The sequence below is a fragment of the Sciurus carolinensis genome, chromosome 9 (assembly GCF_902686445.1).
Source record: "Sciurus carolinensis chromosome 9, mSciCar1.2, whole genome shotgun sequence".
Classification (NCBI taxonomy): Eukaryota; Metazoa; Chordata; class Mammalia; order Rodentia; family Sciuridae; genus Sciurus; species Sciurus carolinensis.
This window is the reverse complement of record NC_062221.1, coordinates 63,266,136-63,282,885: the sequence shown is the minus strand read 5'-3', so window position 1 is coordinate 63,282,885 and position 16,750 is coordinate 63,266,136. Positions and strand designations below refer to the sequence as shown.

General features: G+C 32.2%; 1 protein-coding gene across 4 annotated transcripts in view; it reads right to left on the bottom strand.

Annotated features, from left to right (window-relative positions):
- Positions 1-410: 410 nt before the first annotated feature.
- Positions 411-16,750, bottom strand: part of Opa1 (OPA1 mitochondrial dynamin like GTPase) — an 81,533-nt gene continuing 65,193 nt past the window's right edge. For all 4 annotated transcript variants that reach the window (XM_047563309.1, XM_047563311.1, XM_047563310.1 and 1 more), the window contains 2 exons: positions 4,342-4,416; positions 411-2,128 (listed from right to left, as the gene is read on the bottom strand). In XM_047563309.1, the coding sequence (XP_047419265.1) occupies positions 4,352-4,416 (65 nt within the window). In that variant the 3' untranslated portion in view covers positions 411-2,128; positions 4,342-4,351. The remainder of the gene's footprint in view (positions 2,129-4,341; positions 4,417-16,750) is intronic.

Sequence of the window (16,750 nt, the reverse complement as noted above, 5' to 3'; positions counted from 1 at the left end):
AGACTGAATTTTATTTTTTTCTCTTCACAACATATGCATTTAATAAATACCTAGTTTTTAGCGGGAGGAAAAAAAAGCATGTTTAGTGTGAGATCAGCTAAGATGAAAAGGAAAAAAATCATGAAAGAAGCTATATTAATGAAGGGAATAGAGAGAATGTCAGTACTCACATGGGATTATTAATAATATGCTTTTATGATCTACTTAACATATTTAAGTTACACTATTGATCTCCTCAAATAAGTAAAGTTTCTTCATCCCCCTGACCCTTTTTAAAATTTACACAAATGGATGTGATAAAAATTACTGCCTAACATGCAGGCATTTTTTTCCCTCCAAAGTTCACAATAACAAATATGATCCTATTTCTTTCTTTTTGTGTTTTTTTTTTTTTTTTTTTTTTTTTTTTAAGAAATCATGTGTAGTTGTAATGGGTGTTTTATAACTGCATAAATATTACCACTGCAAGATGTCTGCTCAGTGAGGGGTTGCCTACCTACTGCAGCTGTAGGTGATGGCAGAGGTAGAGGCTAAAGGGTTTAAGCCGTGAGGCCATCTCCTAATCTTTGTACAGAACTTTACAGAATTGTTGACCCTTGTCCCTTGTCCCAAAAGAAACACAAAAAGTTCTTGAGTACTCATCTACAAAACAACAATGTATATTGCTGTTAGCTGCTAAAAACTGGATCTACTTTTCTAATCAAACAGTGTAAAAAAAATTCACTAAATTTCCATTCTGAAATATTTTGACATTCTCCATCTTTGTATATTATGTGTCAGATCTTGAGGGGTTATCAATTTTTACTGATTAAAAAAAGGTGGGGATTGGCAAGGGAATTCCAAGAAAACAAAATTAAGTAAACTGTAGAATAAAAATTGTAATACAATGGGCAGTTTTATTAGCATAATAAAGACTTAAAAAGGTATCAAATGAGAAGGACATTTTAAGTAAAAAAAAAAAAAAAATGGCATATTTGCTTTAAAGTCCTGTAACCAATAAAAATTATATAAAACAAGAAAATGTTGTTAGGGAATTATTGTAACTGAACTGCAACGAATTAAACTTTAAATTTTTTCTTTAAATTTTCAGCTAAGAGAGGGAATGGTTAACATTGTTTAGTTGTTGAAAGTTTTTAAGATAGTGTATGGAGGCCCTGGGGGTGTAGCCAAGGGTAGAGAATTTGCTTGGCATATGCAAGGCCACGGGGTTTGATCCCCAGCACTGAGAGAAGAAAAGAAAAAAATGATAATGAAAGTTAAGTCTTTTCCTGATTCCTAGTTCAAATGTTTGATAATATTCTAAAAAAAATTAGTCAATTGATTATCCTTCACCTTTTTCATCTTTTGTCATAATCCAATGGCTTTGTCAATAGGAAAAAGAAACCACTGTTAACAGAAAGTCTAACTTAAGTATACAATATTCAAAATGAATTAATTTCAAATGGATATAGGGAATGTAAAAATAGCAACTGAAGGTAAGTTGCTACTGACAGCTTCCAAGGTTAACTTCTCAGCTAGCAATGAAGTGTTACTTCTTTCAATGAATATACACTGAATTATTATAATCCAAATTAACCTATCTGAGGGGTTCTTCTGTTAACCAGTTTTCTTTCATGTGGTGAATATAAATTGAATTATCATGGTCAAATAGTAACTGGATACAGAACATTAAAGATACAATGACTTAGCAGGCTACTATCATTTTATATACAATTGACAACTTCTTAAAAATTGTTATGTTTTATTACAAAACAACTAGCATTATATTCTTGGAAAAGAAACTGACAGTGAGTAACACCTGTAATAAATTTTAGTGCCACCACAAATAAGACAACAGCAAAGAGCAAGTTTCTTATCTTCGAGGACTATACCTAATGGTAATATCAATCATATAATCCCAATTTGTCACTTCAAAACAACTGAATAGGATGTTAATGCCATTTCCATGGTTCTTTCATTCAAGGCAGCTGATGGTTAAAGTGCCTGTAATGTACATAAATTATTTGTACCCTGACTTTATTGTACGGGTAGAAAGATGAAATAGCAGAAGAAAAAGAGGCAGGACAAAAAACTTTGAAGTTTTCTTTCTCCAGATGTATGCAGAGGCGATTACATTGTGAGTAGAATTCTGTAAAAATAAACCCATTTGATAAATTTAGGTCTGGGGAGACAAATGCTAAAATTTCTAAACAAATTTTATTACTGCATGATCACAAAAAACTGAAGCTTAACTAAGTTTGCAAGTTTTATTGAAATTATTTAGAATATCACCTAATATAAATATTAACAATTTTATTAAGTATGATGTCTGAATAAAAACATACTAGAATTAATATCTTTTTATTGAAAAAGTTTAAAATATTAGAAGACTACATGGTTCTGTTGGGTATAAACATCTTCTTTATACCCAGTAAAGAAGTAAATAATATTTACTTATCAGAATTATAATTATTTTAAACTATTTTTTTAAAAAAGAAAAAATGAAAACCAAGGAACCCTACATACATTGAAACTTTAATTGAGGAATTATTTCTCCCGATGCCTGGTAACTTAAAAAAATGACTGGAACTAAGAAAGATTACCACTCTGCCAGATTTACTCTTTTGAATGGATCTATAAGGTAAAAAATAGATCACGTGTCCAATAAATAGATATTTTCTAAGAGTTTAGAGTCATAAATCACAAGGGTTGGGAAGGGCCTTAGAGACTCCAGACTCATAGGAAACAAGAAAAATTAGGATGGTTTTCCCATGTGCAAGGTCTCTCCATGCTCCAATATCATCATGACCTGCCTCTTAGAATTGCACTATACTGCTCTTGGGGTAGACACTCTGGCAGAGAAGAGGCGTGTGTCCAGTAGCAATGGTAATTCTAGATATCACACTGACCAGGTTAGAGGGTAGATACTATTATATAAAATACTGGCTGGCTCTGAATTTCCTCATTTAATTAAAAAAACGTAGCTTATATTTTTAATGACTTTTGTTTTCTATGGGTTTTCATAAATAATTTCCCCAAAGGTCATATCTATAAATGAAAATGTGATGGGAACTCTGGTGCTAAAAAGGAAAAGATCTAGCTCAAGAAGCACTGAAAATGTTTATCTCTAACAGTAACTATTCATAGTAACTATTATGACCAGTATGATACTGGAACATTTTATGCTTTTAAAATAACTTTTTACACATGGAAGATGCAGAAAGCATTTATAAACAAAGACTTATAAAAGCACCAAAGTTATTTTTGGCTTCTGCTAAAGATAATTCTGTATTTTTGTATACTTCTATACATCTGCCCTTTAAAGGAACAAGCAAAACAAAGCAGCAAAGCTTCCTTGAAATCTAAGTCCTTCCTCTCCCATTCATTGCTGGAGTACTCTTATGAATGATATATGGTTTGAGCAGTGCCTCTCTTTCTAGTTTGCTTTCTCAAAAATATTTCCCCTACAGTAGAAGAAGAGGTGGTAGTTGGGCTTATGGGCCTGTCGCACACAAGCTGCTTGTACGCTGCTCACAGATAAAGAATGGAAATATTTAAATAAATGATAACAGCTTAATCATAGCATTTCCCTCTTCGAATTCTTCAATAAAAGCAAACCATTACTGATTATAATTCCTTGGGGATGATCAACAATTGACTATGCCACTAAGGGAAATCCTTAAACATGCATTTTATTAAGAACATGCTTAGAATGCCAGAACAGAATCAGACAAGTGTCAACATATCAAGATGAGTAATAAATTCTTAGGCTATATAAATTAAACAGAAAAAAGATATATCTAAATGTTTTAAACAAAAGAGAGTAAGATTAAGATTAAAGTCATTATAAACAAGCCAAATAGGAAATTCACAGTTGAATATTTAACATATACATAATTATCCAATGATTATGAATATGTGATAAAACAAAAACACGTACAGTTCAATTTTTTACATGTAGATAATGAGTCATCTGCAGATTATAAAATATCTTAGCTCTTTATTCACCTTTGCTCTGTCTATAATGAGTGCTAGAGAATATTTTTGGTTCAGCCTGAAGGCAATCAAGTTATTTTTATTTATTTATTTATTTTTTTGCAGTGCTGGGGATCGAACCCAGGGCTTTGTGCTTGCAAGGCAAGCACTCTACGGACTAAGCTATCTCCCCAGCCCGGCAATCAAGTTATTTAAAGGAACAGTATATATATGAAATTCAGAAGTTATTTCTCAGATTCATGCCTTAAAATTATTACATCGTAAGGAATAAGCAGGATATAGTCAAGCATAATAATACACTGCTAAAAAAATTTAAAATACAAATTTTGTACTTGGTACCAATGCAGCAGCAGAATCTTTACTCACTTAATACAGTTTATTTCTCCTGATGAAGAGCTTCAATGAAAGCATCAAGTTTTTCCTGAATTTCTCTAACTTTCTCTATGGAGATAAAAAGAAATAATGAATGAGTAAGCTAAATAAAAAAAATTATTTTTCAAAGGCATTGCACATCACAGGAGATCATCACTTTCTAAAAGGTTTATCTGAAGTACAAGGAAAAAGTTAGAGTCCTACCATACCACCTGAAGTCTACATGTTATTTTTGGAAGAGAGAGGACAAGAGGTGTGTGCTTTGGGACTCTATGAAAAGTCATAGACTCTTACACAGAAAATGCATGTACAGAATAGATGGACAATTCTGTGTAGAATTTTAATAAATTCTCAAATTCTTTGGAGTCCAACCAAGGACTCAGCAAATATGAAATAGGAAAGCATAGTAAAACCATTTTTTAAAAATGAAAAGAAAAAAAAAAGAAAAAACATTAAAAAAAGAATAAAAAAAACAAAAAAGAACCAAAAAATACATTTAAAAAAAAAATGAAAAGAAAATACAGATGGGTCTCTAACTGCTATTAGTCTAGGAAATGACTTTCTAAGTATAAAGTAACAGAAGTAACAAAGGAAAGATCAACTAATGTGGCCACGAGAAATGTATACTTTCATTCATTTGTCAAAATGTCGTAAGATTAAAAAGCAGAGAAAACTGGAAAATATTCACAACATACAGGGAAGGGTGATAACACTTTAAAAATACACACAAAAAAGTACTTTTCAAATTGTAAATGGAAAAAGTTTAAAAACACTAGTGTCAATAAAGGTAGTTTTACAGTGTTAAGTATACTTGATGTTTTTCAGGTTTACAGACTTCCAAATAAAATCTGTAAATTCTCTCTGAAGTGTAGATTTCCTCTACAAATGTGAACTATACTACTTCACTGACAACTTAATCCTGCAACTCCTATATTAAAATACAGGTTAAGCATGATTACATGTTTTTGACATTTTTAATACAACTTAACATATATGGGAATTATCAATTAACGTGATATGACTGGTTCAAAGCTAGTGATCTTAACTGGCAAGCATTTTACTTGCATCCACAGAAAAATCATAGAAGATACAGTGTATATTCAACATTTATATTTAAAAGAAAATAAACTGCAATTAAAGATATAGGTGGGGGCTGGGGAGATAGCTCAGTCGGTAGAGTGCTTCCCTTGTAAGTACAAGGCCCTGGGTTCGATCCCCAGCACCACCCCCCTCCGCCAAAAAAAAAAAAAAAAAAAAAAAAAAAAAAGATATAGGTGACCTTTTTAACAGCAAGGGGGCATCAGTGATGAGTACTCAATAAAAGGAAGAACTGATCTTTTCATAGATTCTTAGCACTGCATGCAATCAACAGAGCTTTCCAAGGTTGTGAATAAAGAAAATAATGTCATATACTTTTTCTGGCAACTTAGCATTTCTAATTCTTGATTCTATATTAAGATTAAAATAAAACCTATGGGGAAGAAGGGTCTATTGTTTTAATCAAACTATTTGTTGAGAATATATGATGAGTTATCACAATGGCAACATTACTTCCTTATACACAAGATTAAACTAGAGGAACTACAGAGAAAATAATCCCAACCTATCTCTTAGTTTGGTCAATATATTTGGACAGGCTGGCTTTCATTTCTTTCTTTCTTTTTTTTTTAATCTTATTTTTTTGGTGGGGTTCTTTTTTGTTTTGTTTTTTTGTGTGTGGGGGGGGGAACTGGGGATTGAACCCAGGGCCTTGCGAATGCAAGGCAGACGCTTTGCCACTGAGCTACATCCCAGTCCTGGCTTTCATTTCTAAATAGCAGTCAAACTAGTAAATATACTTACCCTCCCCAAATAAGGCTACATTGTTAATTTTAAAAATTATTCCATCTAGTTGCTTATAAACAGTCAAGTGTATTTTTTGCAATGAGTAGAAATGTTTCACAAAAGTAGTCCATTAGTTAAAGGATTTTTAAAAAGGGTATAGGGCAGGAGGAAAAAGTTTTCTAAATTGTCTCAAAGAACTCTGGAAATGGACAGAGTCTTTAAAAAAATCACCTAACTTAAATAGCATGCAAAAATCTCAAGGAAGCATTTAGAGTCTCAGCAGTGCCTCTGAACACTTCTATGATAAATATTTCTACTTGAGTACATCATACCATATGAAGAGAGAAAATTCAGTTCTATTTAATATAGGATTTGAGAGAAAGCAGGCAGCTGCAGGGCCAGTTAGCCACATTTTTGCCCTATCAATGACTTCTATCCTCAGCTGGACAAAATATCTGTGGTCATGAGGTACAGTGGCATCACTCAAAAGAGACCATTCAGAGCAAGAGCTGTATTAAAAGATACCAAGAGCCACTCTGAAGCAGGTGCCAAACTCTGTAAGGCCTAAATGAAAATCAAATCCTTCTGAAATGAAGAGGTAAGCAAATATTCTCTTCCCCAATAAAAGTAAAAGAACTATTTAACATGAAAACCACAGAATAAAAAAAAAAAAAACTGTCAAATTTCCCTTAAAAAGTTCTGCTTTTATTAGAAAATTTACAATTAGACTATCAGGACACAATACCACCATGCCTTGAAACCTCAAAAATGACAAAAAGGGAACTTAAGTAAGCGAGGAGGAATAGGATGGGTGTCATGAACAGAAAGGAAGCTTACAAGAAAAAAAGAGTAGTTGTCACAGATGTATTCTTTTAATGATAGCTAAAAAAAAAAAAAAAAAAAACATTTCTTTGTCACTCTCTCACCTATACAAGGCACAGGAGCAAGGGACATGAAGATACCTCTTCTTTGGGAAGCATTCTCTCACTTAAGTGAGCACTCTCTCACTTAAAATCTATAAAGTGTCTACTTTGGGATAATTTCAAATGTGACATTTCAGTGGCAAGCGGTGACACACACCTGTAATCCTAGTGAACGGGGAGGCTGAGGCAGGAGGATCATAAGTTCAAGGCCAGCCTCAGCAAAATTTAGTGAAACCCTCAGAAACTTAGGGAGACCCTGTTTAAAAAAAAAAAATTTAAAAAGGACTGAGGATGTAGCTTAGTAGTAAAGGGCCACTGGTTCAGTTCCCAGGGAGTTGGGGGGAGGGTGACAGAGTGGGGAAGGAAAAGAAATTCCATTTGGTCCTCATTAAATCCTACAGGTATCACGACTAAGGTGAGGATGTTAAAGTTTGACGAGTTAGCTCTGTTTGTGTTCCTGTGACTCAAATGTAGTATAATTCAGTATCACAAGTTGAATGTCAATAGTAATAAATCAAATACTATTATTTTAAGTCTATTTGTTATAAGTACTATCTTTCATGTGAAATGACATATTTCAGTTAAAACCAGGAATATGAATACAGATCAGCTTGAGTATATATAAAGAAAACTCCCTTTTCTATTAAAATATTTATAACTACAGAATTCTGACAAAATTTGTGACTTATTTGATAAATGAAACCAACTCAGGAAGGGATTAACAAACTACTATTTCGTTACACAGTTCTAAATGAAGTGAATATGGAGTCTACTTTCCATTTTACCCACTGTTTACTTAAAAGATGAGCTATTTCAACATCAATTCATTGTGCTTCTTGATTGAGTCATGAATATTCCCATAATCCCCGACTCATAAACCACCAGTCTCAGTGAATGAAGTTCCTTCTTTTTTCTTCTCTTTAGATGACTTGACACCCATTCATGTTTTGGGTCTCTTTATCTCCACATGAAATGATACTGCTACTCTCATTTTCTTTTTGAGTCTTCTGATACTTGCTCTAAAGTCTCAAATATAGACTAATCTGTAATTAGGTTTTGAATACACTGTGAATGCCAAAGGCCAAACCCGGGAGAAGGTTCACTTCAGTGGTTAATACCAGTTTAGAACAGGAACAAAGAACCACACACAAAACACTACCACATGCACTGAAATAAACCTTTTACAACTTTTGATGTTTTTAAAGAAAGCATGATGAAACAAGCTGCAAACTTACTACTGCAGGGTACTTTAAGCAAACCACACATTCAAAGATCCAAATGTCCTCAACAGAACTGTTCCATAACATGCTGCATAAGCACTTTGTACCATGCTTTAGGACACCTTGTAGGTGAGATTCTGTTATAAAGAGCTGTTCACGGAAGGACTGAAAATTAAAGGAACATGTGTTACTGTGTAATACATGTTGTTCCTGAAAAGATTTGCCTTTTATTAGACAATTACCTTTAGAAGTTCAGTATTTAAAGGAATCCAAGATTCAGGGAAACAAGGAAAGGAAAAAGAAAAAAAAAAAAAAAAGACACCAGATTCAAGATGATGAAAACGATAGTTAAAATCTTCAATTTGACAAAGACAAAAATAAAGCACTTGACAGCTGATGAAAGGATGAATCAAAGAGACAGAGTCAAATGGGTATAGCTCAATGTAGAATTTATCTTCTGGGTCTTGGACCCTGTAGTTTTTTTCCCTTAGAAATAGGCATGATTATTTTTAATGACTCATTAATGAAGATAAACAGAATATTTCTTCTTGTTACACAAGGAGGAGGCAGGCACCAACTCACACATCCTGAAAAGCTATTTAAGACTGGCATAGGACTTCCAAAACTGGGGTTCCCAAACTTCTGGGATCTGTGAAGCCTGGGTTATTTACATTATTTCCAAAATTCAAATGGAAATTTTTGTTTGGGCTAGAATTACATTCACTCTCTTCACGACTATTTATTAAGTTGACTGGGAACTACAATTGGTAGCTCCATGTTTCTAATTAAAAAGCATAAGTATTATTGTATACAAAATCTTCTAAGACATGGACTTCACGGTAATATACAATAATGAAAGGTTTAATGAACTTTTTTTTTTTATCCCTGTTCTAATCCTCTAATTATCAATGGGGGATATTTTGTATCATTTTTAGAATGGAGAGAACATATGTACACCTCATAGTTTATTCTACAATGTGGCATTTTGCCACTATCCTTACAACTGTGGAAAAGTCATCTAACAAGTCAACTAGCAAATATCAAAATAATTATCTACTAATTTTCCATGTATGGTTTATCTCAGAAATTTCTTCATAATCACAAACATTTGAGAAATCTTCTGGAGTTTTATTTTTAGTATATTAGTTCTTTATATAAGAAAAATTCAAGCATTCGAGACCTAAATATAACTCAATTTAAAAAAATCACAGTCCTAGTTCTAATTGATCACGTCTATAACTGTATTTTTAAAAACTTTTCTTTCTGTTTACTCCTTGATGTCTTTTTATTTATTTGACACTAATCTTCTGGCAAAAAAAATGTAATCATAAACTGCAATACATTCTCACAGGGCTATATGATTCATTTTGGAAAGATCAATTTTATGTTTTTTTCCAAGAATCAATGTGGGGAACAGCAGGGAGTGCTTATATGAATTACCTACTTAGAAAAAAAAATCTATCATTTAAAATCACTGAGCCCAGTACAACACTTGCTCTGAAATAGATGTCCATGAATATTCATTCATTATTTATAGTTGAGTGAAACAAATTAACCATAACTTAATTCAAACAGTAAAGATGATTAAAATATTTGCTATTTTATGACCCGTTAACAAAATAATTTTGAAAGAAAATTGTCTTAAAAGTCTGTGAGGTAAATTACAACTTACGTTTCAGCCAGGCTCATTTTGGCTAATATAATCAAAACCTCTTCAAATACTTTTTCCATATTTTGAAGGCTATTTTTCAAAAAACTTTAGTATAGATGCACATGGACTAGCATGTTTTTATGTATCCATGTTTTTGTACTTGTTAGACCCATCACCTTTCCTAAGTGGATGGCAAACCTAATTTCAGCTCAATGATTAATGATCTGCTTTAATGAACAACAGTATTATCATTCCAGGTGCTTGTTAATGTCAACAGGTGTAGAATCTTTAAGAAATAATATTTATAGAAGATTGCATATGTAGGATGTATAATTCATCTAATTTTTTTTTTTAATTTTAGTTGCAGACAGACATGTCTGTCTTTATGTGGTGCTGAGGATAGAACCCAGTGCCTCATATGTGCTAGGCAAGTGATCTGCCACTGAGCCACAGTCCCAGCCCTCATCTAGTTCTTCAAATATGTTTTCTCTTTAGATAAACTAAACCAAACAACCATGAATTTGGACTGTGTCATTTTCATTTTCCACAGATTCTTTATGAACTTACACTGAGGAACATTACTATGAAGATTCCATGAAATGCATATGTAGCCATTTGATTCATATCATCTAACTCTGTCTCTACTTTAAGAGGACTGATGAGAAATTTTTCTCAGGTATGTATACTTGGGATACCTACTCTTCTGCTAAGTACCTGCTGTGCTGGGGTGGGACAGTCACCATCAATCACCAACTTCAATGTACACCAGCCATTTTGCCTCTAGCAAAGTATGTAAGGGGTTACCAATCTTAACCCAAGATTCACTTTATTTATTTGCTTATATTTTCCCTTTCCTTCCATTCAATGTTTTCACTTAAGTGCTTTTATCTTTTGTATAAAATATATGTTTATAAACTGCCTCAAATCCTTTTATGGACAGGCCAGGAAACTAATGAAGAAACTAACAAATCTTGTTTGTAGAAGATGCCATTAGCCAGTTGATTTAACACAATATGCCATAATATTGTAAATGTGGACTTCTTATATTGGTAATGCTTTTTAAGTCATTAATTTAGGAACATTTTGCAGGGCGGGGACGGGAAATACATATTTGTCACATTTAACTTTCTAGGAATAATTCCTGCATAGGAGAAGAAATTTATTTTTATTTACGCTCAACACTTGGAAAACCCAATATTATAAATATCTATAGCATTCATTTTCAGCCGTAGAACTAAAAGATAATAAATTTTTAAGGAATTCATAACTATTTTTTTAAATATAAAAGTTAGATTCTACCATGAGACTATAATTGTTGACTGTGAATTATTTATATTGTATTCAGTACACAAAATGTTCCATATTATAAGTATCAATTCAAATCATAAGCTATAAAACTTTTAAGTTATTATATAACTAATTAGAACAAAATTTAAAAAGTTATTCTATATATGCATTTAATATGTTGTTTTATTTTCTCCAAGAAAAGGAGAAGACACTTGTAAAGTGAATACATTTCTTTTGCTTGCCCCTGCAGGAAAATCTAAATATCAATATATTTTTTTTTAAATGTAGGCAATTAATTGGGAAAACTGAAAAGAAATCAGTAAAATATTTTGTCCCAATCAGCTAAATAAGTTTTGTAAGAAAAAAAAAAATCAATCATGTTTTTCTTTTCTATTTTCCTCCATTCTCAAAAGTATATTATTGCTCTGAATTTTGTTAGGAGAAAAGCTGAAACATTTTAAGAAAAGAAAAACCACCCAGGCAGTCCTTAAAGAGATAGGACACCATTTATCACCTGCAAAGACAGATTTATAAGAAGAGGGCTCCTTCTGTTCCTTTAAGACTGCAAAACAGATGGGAAGTGAATGGACAGTCAATGGGACAAGAAAACACACGGGAGGTGCTGCTGTATGTATGTTCCCAGCGTAAGAAAGAGGTCAAGATTGTAACTGCATGACTGGGTCCTGGAAAGGGTCTTTCTTCAAGCTGTTACAAAGACAAACGCTGTTCCTCATCCTGCTGTCAAACTGTTATAAATATTGGTTTGTCAAAAGACCTTCAGTGCTGAAACTTTAAAAAGGAGGCGTAACAGACGAATAAATCATGAGAATGATTCTTAGTCAAATCATAAATGTAATTTTAAAAGTAAAATGAAATAAGACCAGAAAATGTACTGATTCATGAACCTAACTAAAAAATTCACAAAAAAATACAAAATTAAAAATTGCAGGATTTAATAGTTACAAATTGAGATAAAATGCAAAAAAGAAATAAAAGTTATATTTCTTAAATAGGATATTGCATTAGGATACAGTATTACTAAATTAATCATAAGAAGAACAGGTATTCATGCTTTGTTAGGCTGATTTACAAGTTCTGCTATTTATCACAGCAATCCTGGAAGGAGGTATAGTTACTATTACAGGTTGAATATCTGAAATACTTGAGACCAGAAATGTTTAGATTTTGGGTTTATTTTTAAATTTTTTTGATTTTGGAATATCTGTTCAGACTCTACTGGATAAACATTCCTAATCTGAAAATTTAAAATCCAAAAACTTAGGAAAGTGTGACATTAGCACTTAAAATTGAATTCTGAAGCATTCTGGATTTCAGATTAGAAATGCTTACCCTGCATTGGTTCCATAAGCTGAAATAAGGCTCAGAAAAATAAAAATAACTTCAGAATTACTTTCGCATATTTGTTAAAATAGAAAATCATTTAAGTTTTACATCGCAATTTCTTTTTCTCTGTAGAAAAGTAAAATTGCAAATTAAAATGGCAATGACAAATACTATAAACCCGAGTTACTTTTTTAAAGTGAATGAAAATATGCACATCTTGAAGAAACACTTTTTCTAGATTCTTAATGACTGGTTTCTCTAGGAAAGTAGGCTCTAAAACTAACATATATTAAAAATTCAAAAGAAGAAAATCAAATTATATGAACTGAGTGACCTATGATCAACTAAAAACACAAACCCAAAGACTACAGATGAATAGAATCCAAAAACAATTCCAAAAAGATTTTACCTCTAACATATATTGTTAGACTCAGCTTTGTCATGACTATTTATGTTAACTGGCTAAAAATTATTAGTCCCAAAGAACATCAATTTCTCCCTATGAACAATGGGGAAAATGCTTTATGAGCTCCATATGACTTTAAAAGAAATGTAAGTTTTGTAAATGTAAAGTACTATACAAGTGTAAGGGACAAATTAAAGTTGATTCCAAAGTACCAAATGGTACAGTTATATGGGAATATTTTCTAATTCTAAATGCTATTACTTTCTCTTATTTTCAGTAATCTTGGAAAAAACTATTTTAGCACAAGTGAGAATAAAAGACCACAAAGTTAAGAAGCAAGTGTACCGTTTTAAGTACGGCAGTAGGCAAACAAAGAGTTTTCCTGAGTAAAACAAAATCAAGATTAAAAAGTAGCTAGATTGTATATAAAAATCAATCCATTAGTTTTAAGATGAGAATGATCTGAGAGACATAATGAAAACACAAATACACATAAGAAGGCTAGGGCCCCAAATGCAGGTGGGGGATTAAATTTCAAAGGACAGTGATTTTAGTACATGTTACACTATAATATGGTTTCCGGAATACTTGGAACTATATAAAGTAAATGGTATCATAGGTTTTATTAATGATGCTTGTTTCTCTGAAAGAATATTTTAAAATAAGTTTATAAGAGGAAAAGTAAGTGAAATTTAGCTTGCTTTGACAGATGAGAAACTAGAAATAAGGGCACTGAAAATGAAGATGTGGGGGTAAAATAGGAAGACAACCAGAGTACTCTTAATGAACACTGTGTTCCAGAAATTATATTGCTAGGACCACATTCCAAATATTGTTAAACTACAATGTTACAATGGTAATTTCTAATTGGCAACACTTAAAATTTGACCACCTATATTTTTCTAATTCACCACAATACATATGCACTAGCTCTGTGATGATAACAATTTAAAAAAAAAAAACCCACTAAACTTAGGATAGTATACTTGGTAAGGATCTGTCTAAAGACATCTATCTGTACATATACTCAGATTGTAAAGTTGTACAATGAAAAGAGATTCAAAAGATTTTAAAAAAAAAGAACTCAAATTCTTGGCTCAGAAAGGAGAAGTTAAAAACAGCAAACTTCTTTCTATAACACAAACTACTAAAACTAGGGAATAGATGAAAGAACTGTTCTAAGAAAAAAACAGAATGTGCTGTACATAGGCGGTAACAACAAAAGAGAAAATTTATTACTAAAATATGCTGAACAAGCTTGAAAACTTCATGAGTATAAGAAAGATTTCAGTTCATTTCTTTAGAGGATGGACCCAAGATGAGAAGTTGCACTAAACGAGAATTCAGTGTGAATTACAACCACTGAGGATGATACTATGATATGCAGTTACTACATGGTCCCATGCAATGTCTCTTGGTACCACAACCATCAAGAGGTTATTCAGGAAGATATCTGACACTTTGAAGACTGAACATATCATGCACTAGCTTCTACTTCCAAGGATAGGATAATTAAATTATAAAATTTCTAAGGTAATTTTTGAATTGTGCTAAGGGGGGGGGGAAGGGGGGAGTTTACAAATATATAAAATTGTAAAAAATTAACATTCCTTTCATCCTTAACCCACCCTTCCAACCACCCAGAGAACTGTACTTCACAGAGGCTACTAGATAGGCAGGTATCAATTCACCGATTCTTTAGGAGCTCTCTCTCTGTCAAAAATATATTCATTTCTTGCTTAATTTTGTTTTTTTATAATTATTGCATAGGCCAGTGGATTGTTTTCTGATTATATTTACGTTTCTGTTCTATTTTTTTCCATTTTAGAACTGGGGAGAAAACTCAAAAACATAAAAGTTAAAAAACCAAACCAAATGAAATTTAATCCCAATAAAAATATTTGCCCTAATTTCTCTCGCTGAAAAAATGGTAAGCATTATTAGAAGGGGAGAACTAGCCTAACCTCTAGGTTTAAATATGTGCACTGGCATTTTGAAAATCAAATAATATTTTCACAATAGTACATAAATTAAACTTAACTTTAAAATAAAACTGCAATTTCAATCTCTAGATTACTAAAGCAAACTTGTTTTTATTAGTACTTTTAACAAAAGCTGAGTTTAGAGCAAAAAGAATATACTTGTTAACAAAGTGTTGAGTACCAGTAGCCTATATAATAATATGGAGAAGTAAATGTCCTTTTAATTTTGTACCAATTTATCAATATCCCTCAATCATGATTTTCAAAGATAAACTCGGGCCATGAAAAATGTGCTCCATACTAAAAGCTTATTTAGAGTTTGGATCTTCTCATCAGTAACTCAGAGAGCTCACTGCAAGAGCCTCGTCACATGGCATTCTGTGTGTAAATAACTACTTTTCTAACACACAGTTGTTTCCCCAAGGATTACTTTATGTTTTATGTCAACTCTTCTTCTTTTTTTTAATTTTTATTTTTTGTGACTACAACATAAAAGCAGAACCTGGCTCATCTATGCAGACTCAAGGTGAATAATCCTTCACTATCTTTCTTCGCTGCTTTTATCTGTCAACTTCACCTTACTATGAAAAATACTTTTACAAAGGCAGAATTTAAATCTGCAATCAGTTTTACCCAGAAAAGATGTCTTAAAGAGTTCATGTGCACCAATAAAAAAAGTGGGAGGAAAAAAAAGAATAAATGTTCACTCAATACTGGAGGGAAGGAGGAAGAGTTAAAGTACCGATAGCCTAAAACAGAAATAAATTATTTTTCTGGAGTGAACAGAAACATTAATCTTTCCCTTTTTCCAACATACACATTTCTAGTAATAATCATTCCTAAAAGTGCTTTAAGAGAATGTATTCTAATAAACTTAATTCCTAATAAACATAAAAAGTAAAGTTTTTTTTTTTTTTTTTTAAATAAATTGGATGAACTGACAATTAGGAAACCACTGGTGATCTATAAATAAGAGGTTTCCATGTAGTTGAAAGCCAGACTACAAGATATGAGGAAAAGAGTGGGTGAGTATAAAAGTGAACATAGCAAATGTAAACTGCTGCATGAGAAACGAGATGGCAGTTTGCTGGTGAGAGAGAGTAGAAGAAAGGTTTCTTAGGAAGAAAAGAACCTCCCTCCTTCCCTTTTAAGTCAAGAGAAGGTGGTTAATGAAGATTCTGCACTAAAAGATCATGATCAAACATTCACAGAACTTGTATAGTATATAACACAAGGTATGGTGAATTGAAGACTAAACCAGATCACTTTGACAGAGTGGGTTAGTATCAATACAGACATGAAAATATTTTCTTTCTTTTTTTGTTTTTTTATAAAACTCCATGTTATTTTTTTTAAAAAAACATTAATTATTGATTTATTTTCATGTGGTGCTGAGGATCAAACTCAGTGTCTCACATGTATTAGGCAAGCTCTTTACCACTGAGCCACAACCCCAGTTCGAAAATATTTTCTTTAAATGGTTATTTTGGCTGATTTACAACTGCTATTATTGGGAAGGCTTCATTCTATTCAACTGAACAACCCACTGGCAGTACCTGAAAAAGGTTTTTAATAATGGAAGGAAGGCAAATAGGTAGGAAGGAGGAAAAATAATGGTTTAGGTTCATGATAATGATCAAGAAGAATGTATGGTGAGTGACATAAGGAAAAAAAGACAAAGAGAAACACTGCTTGGAGAAATGCTAGAAGCTAGGAGAGATGAAATAGTGCTGAGGCCAAAAAAAACACAGCAACAGTATTAAGAA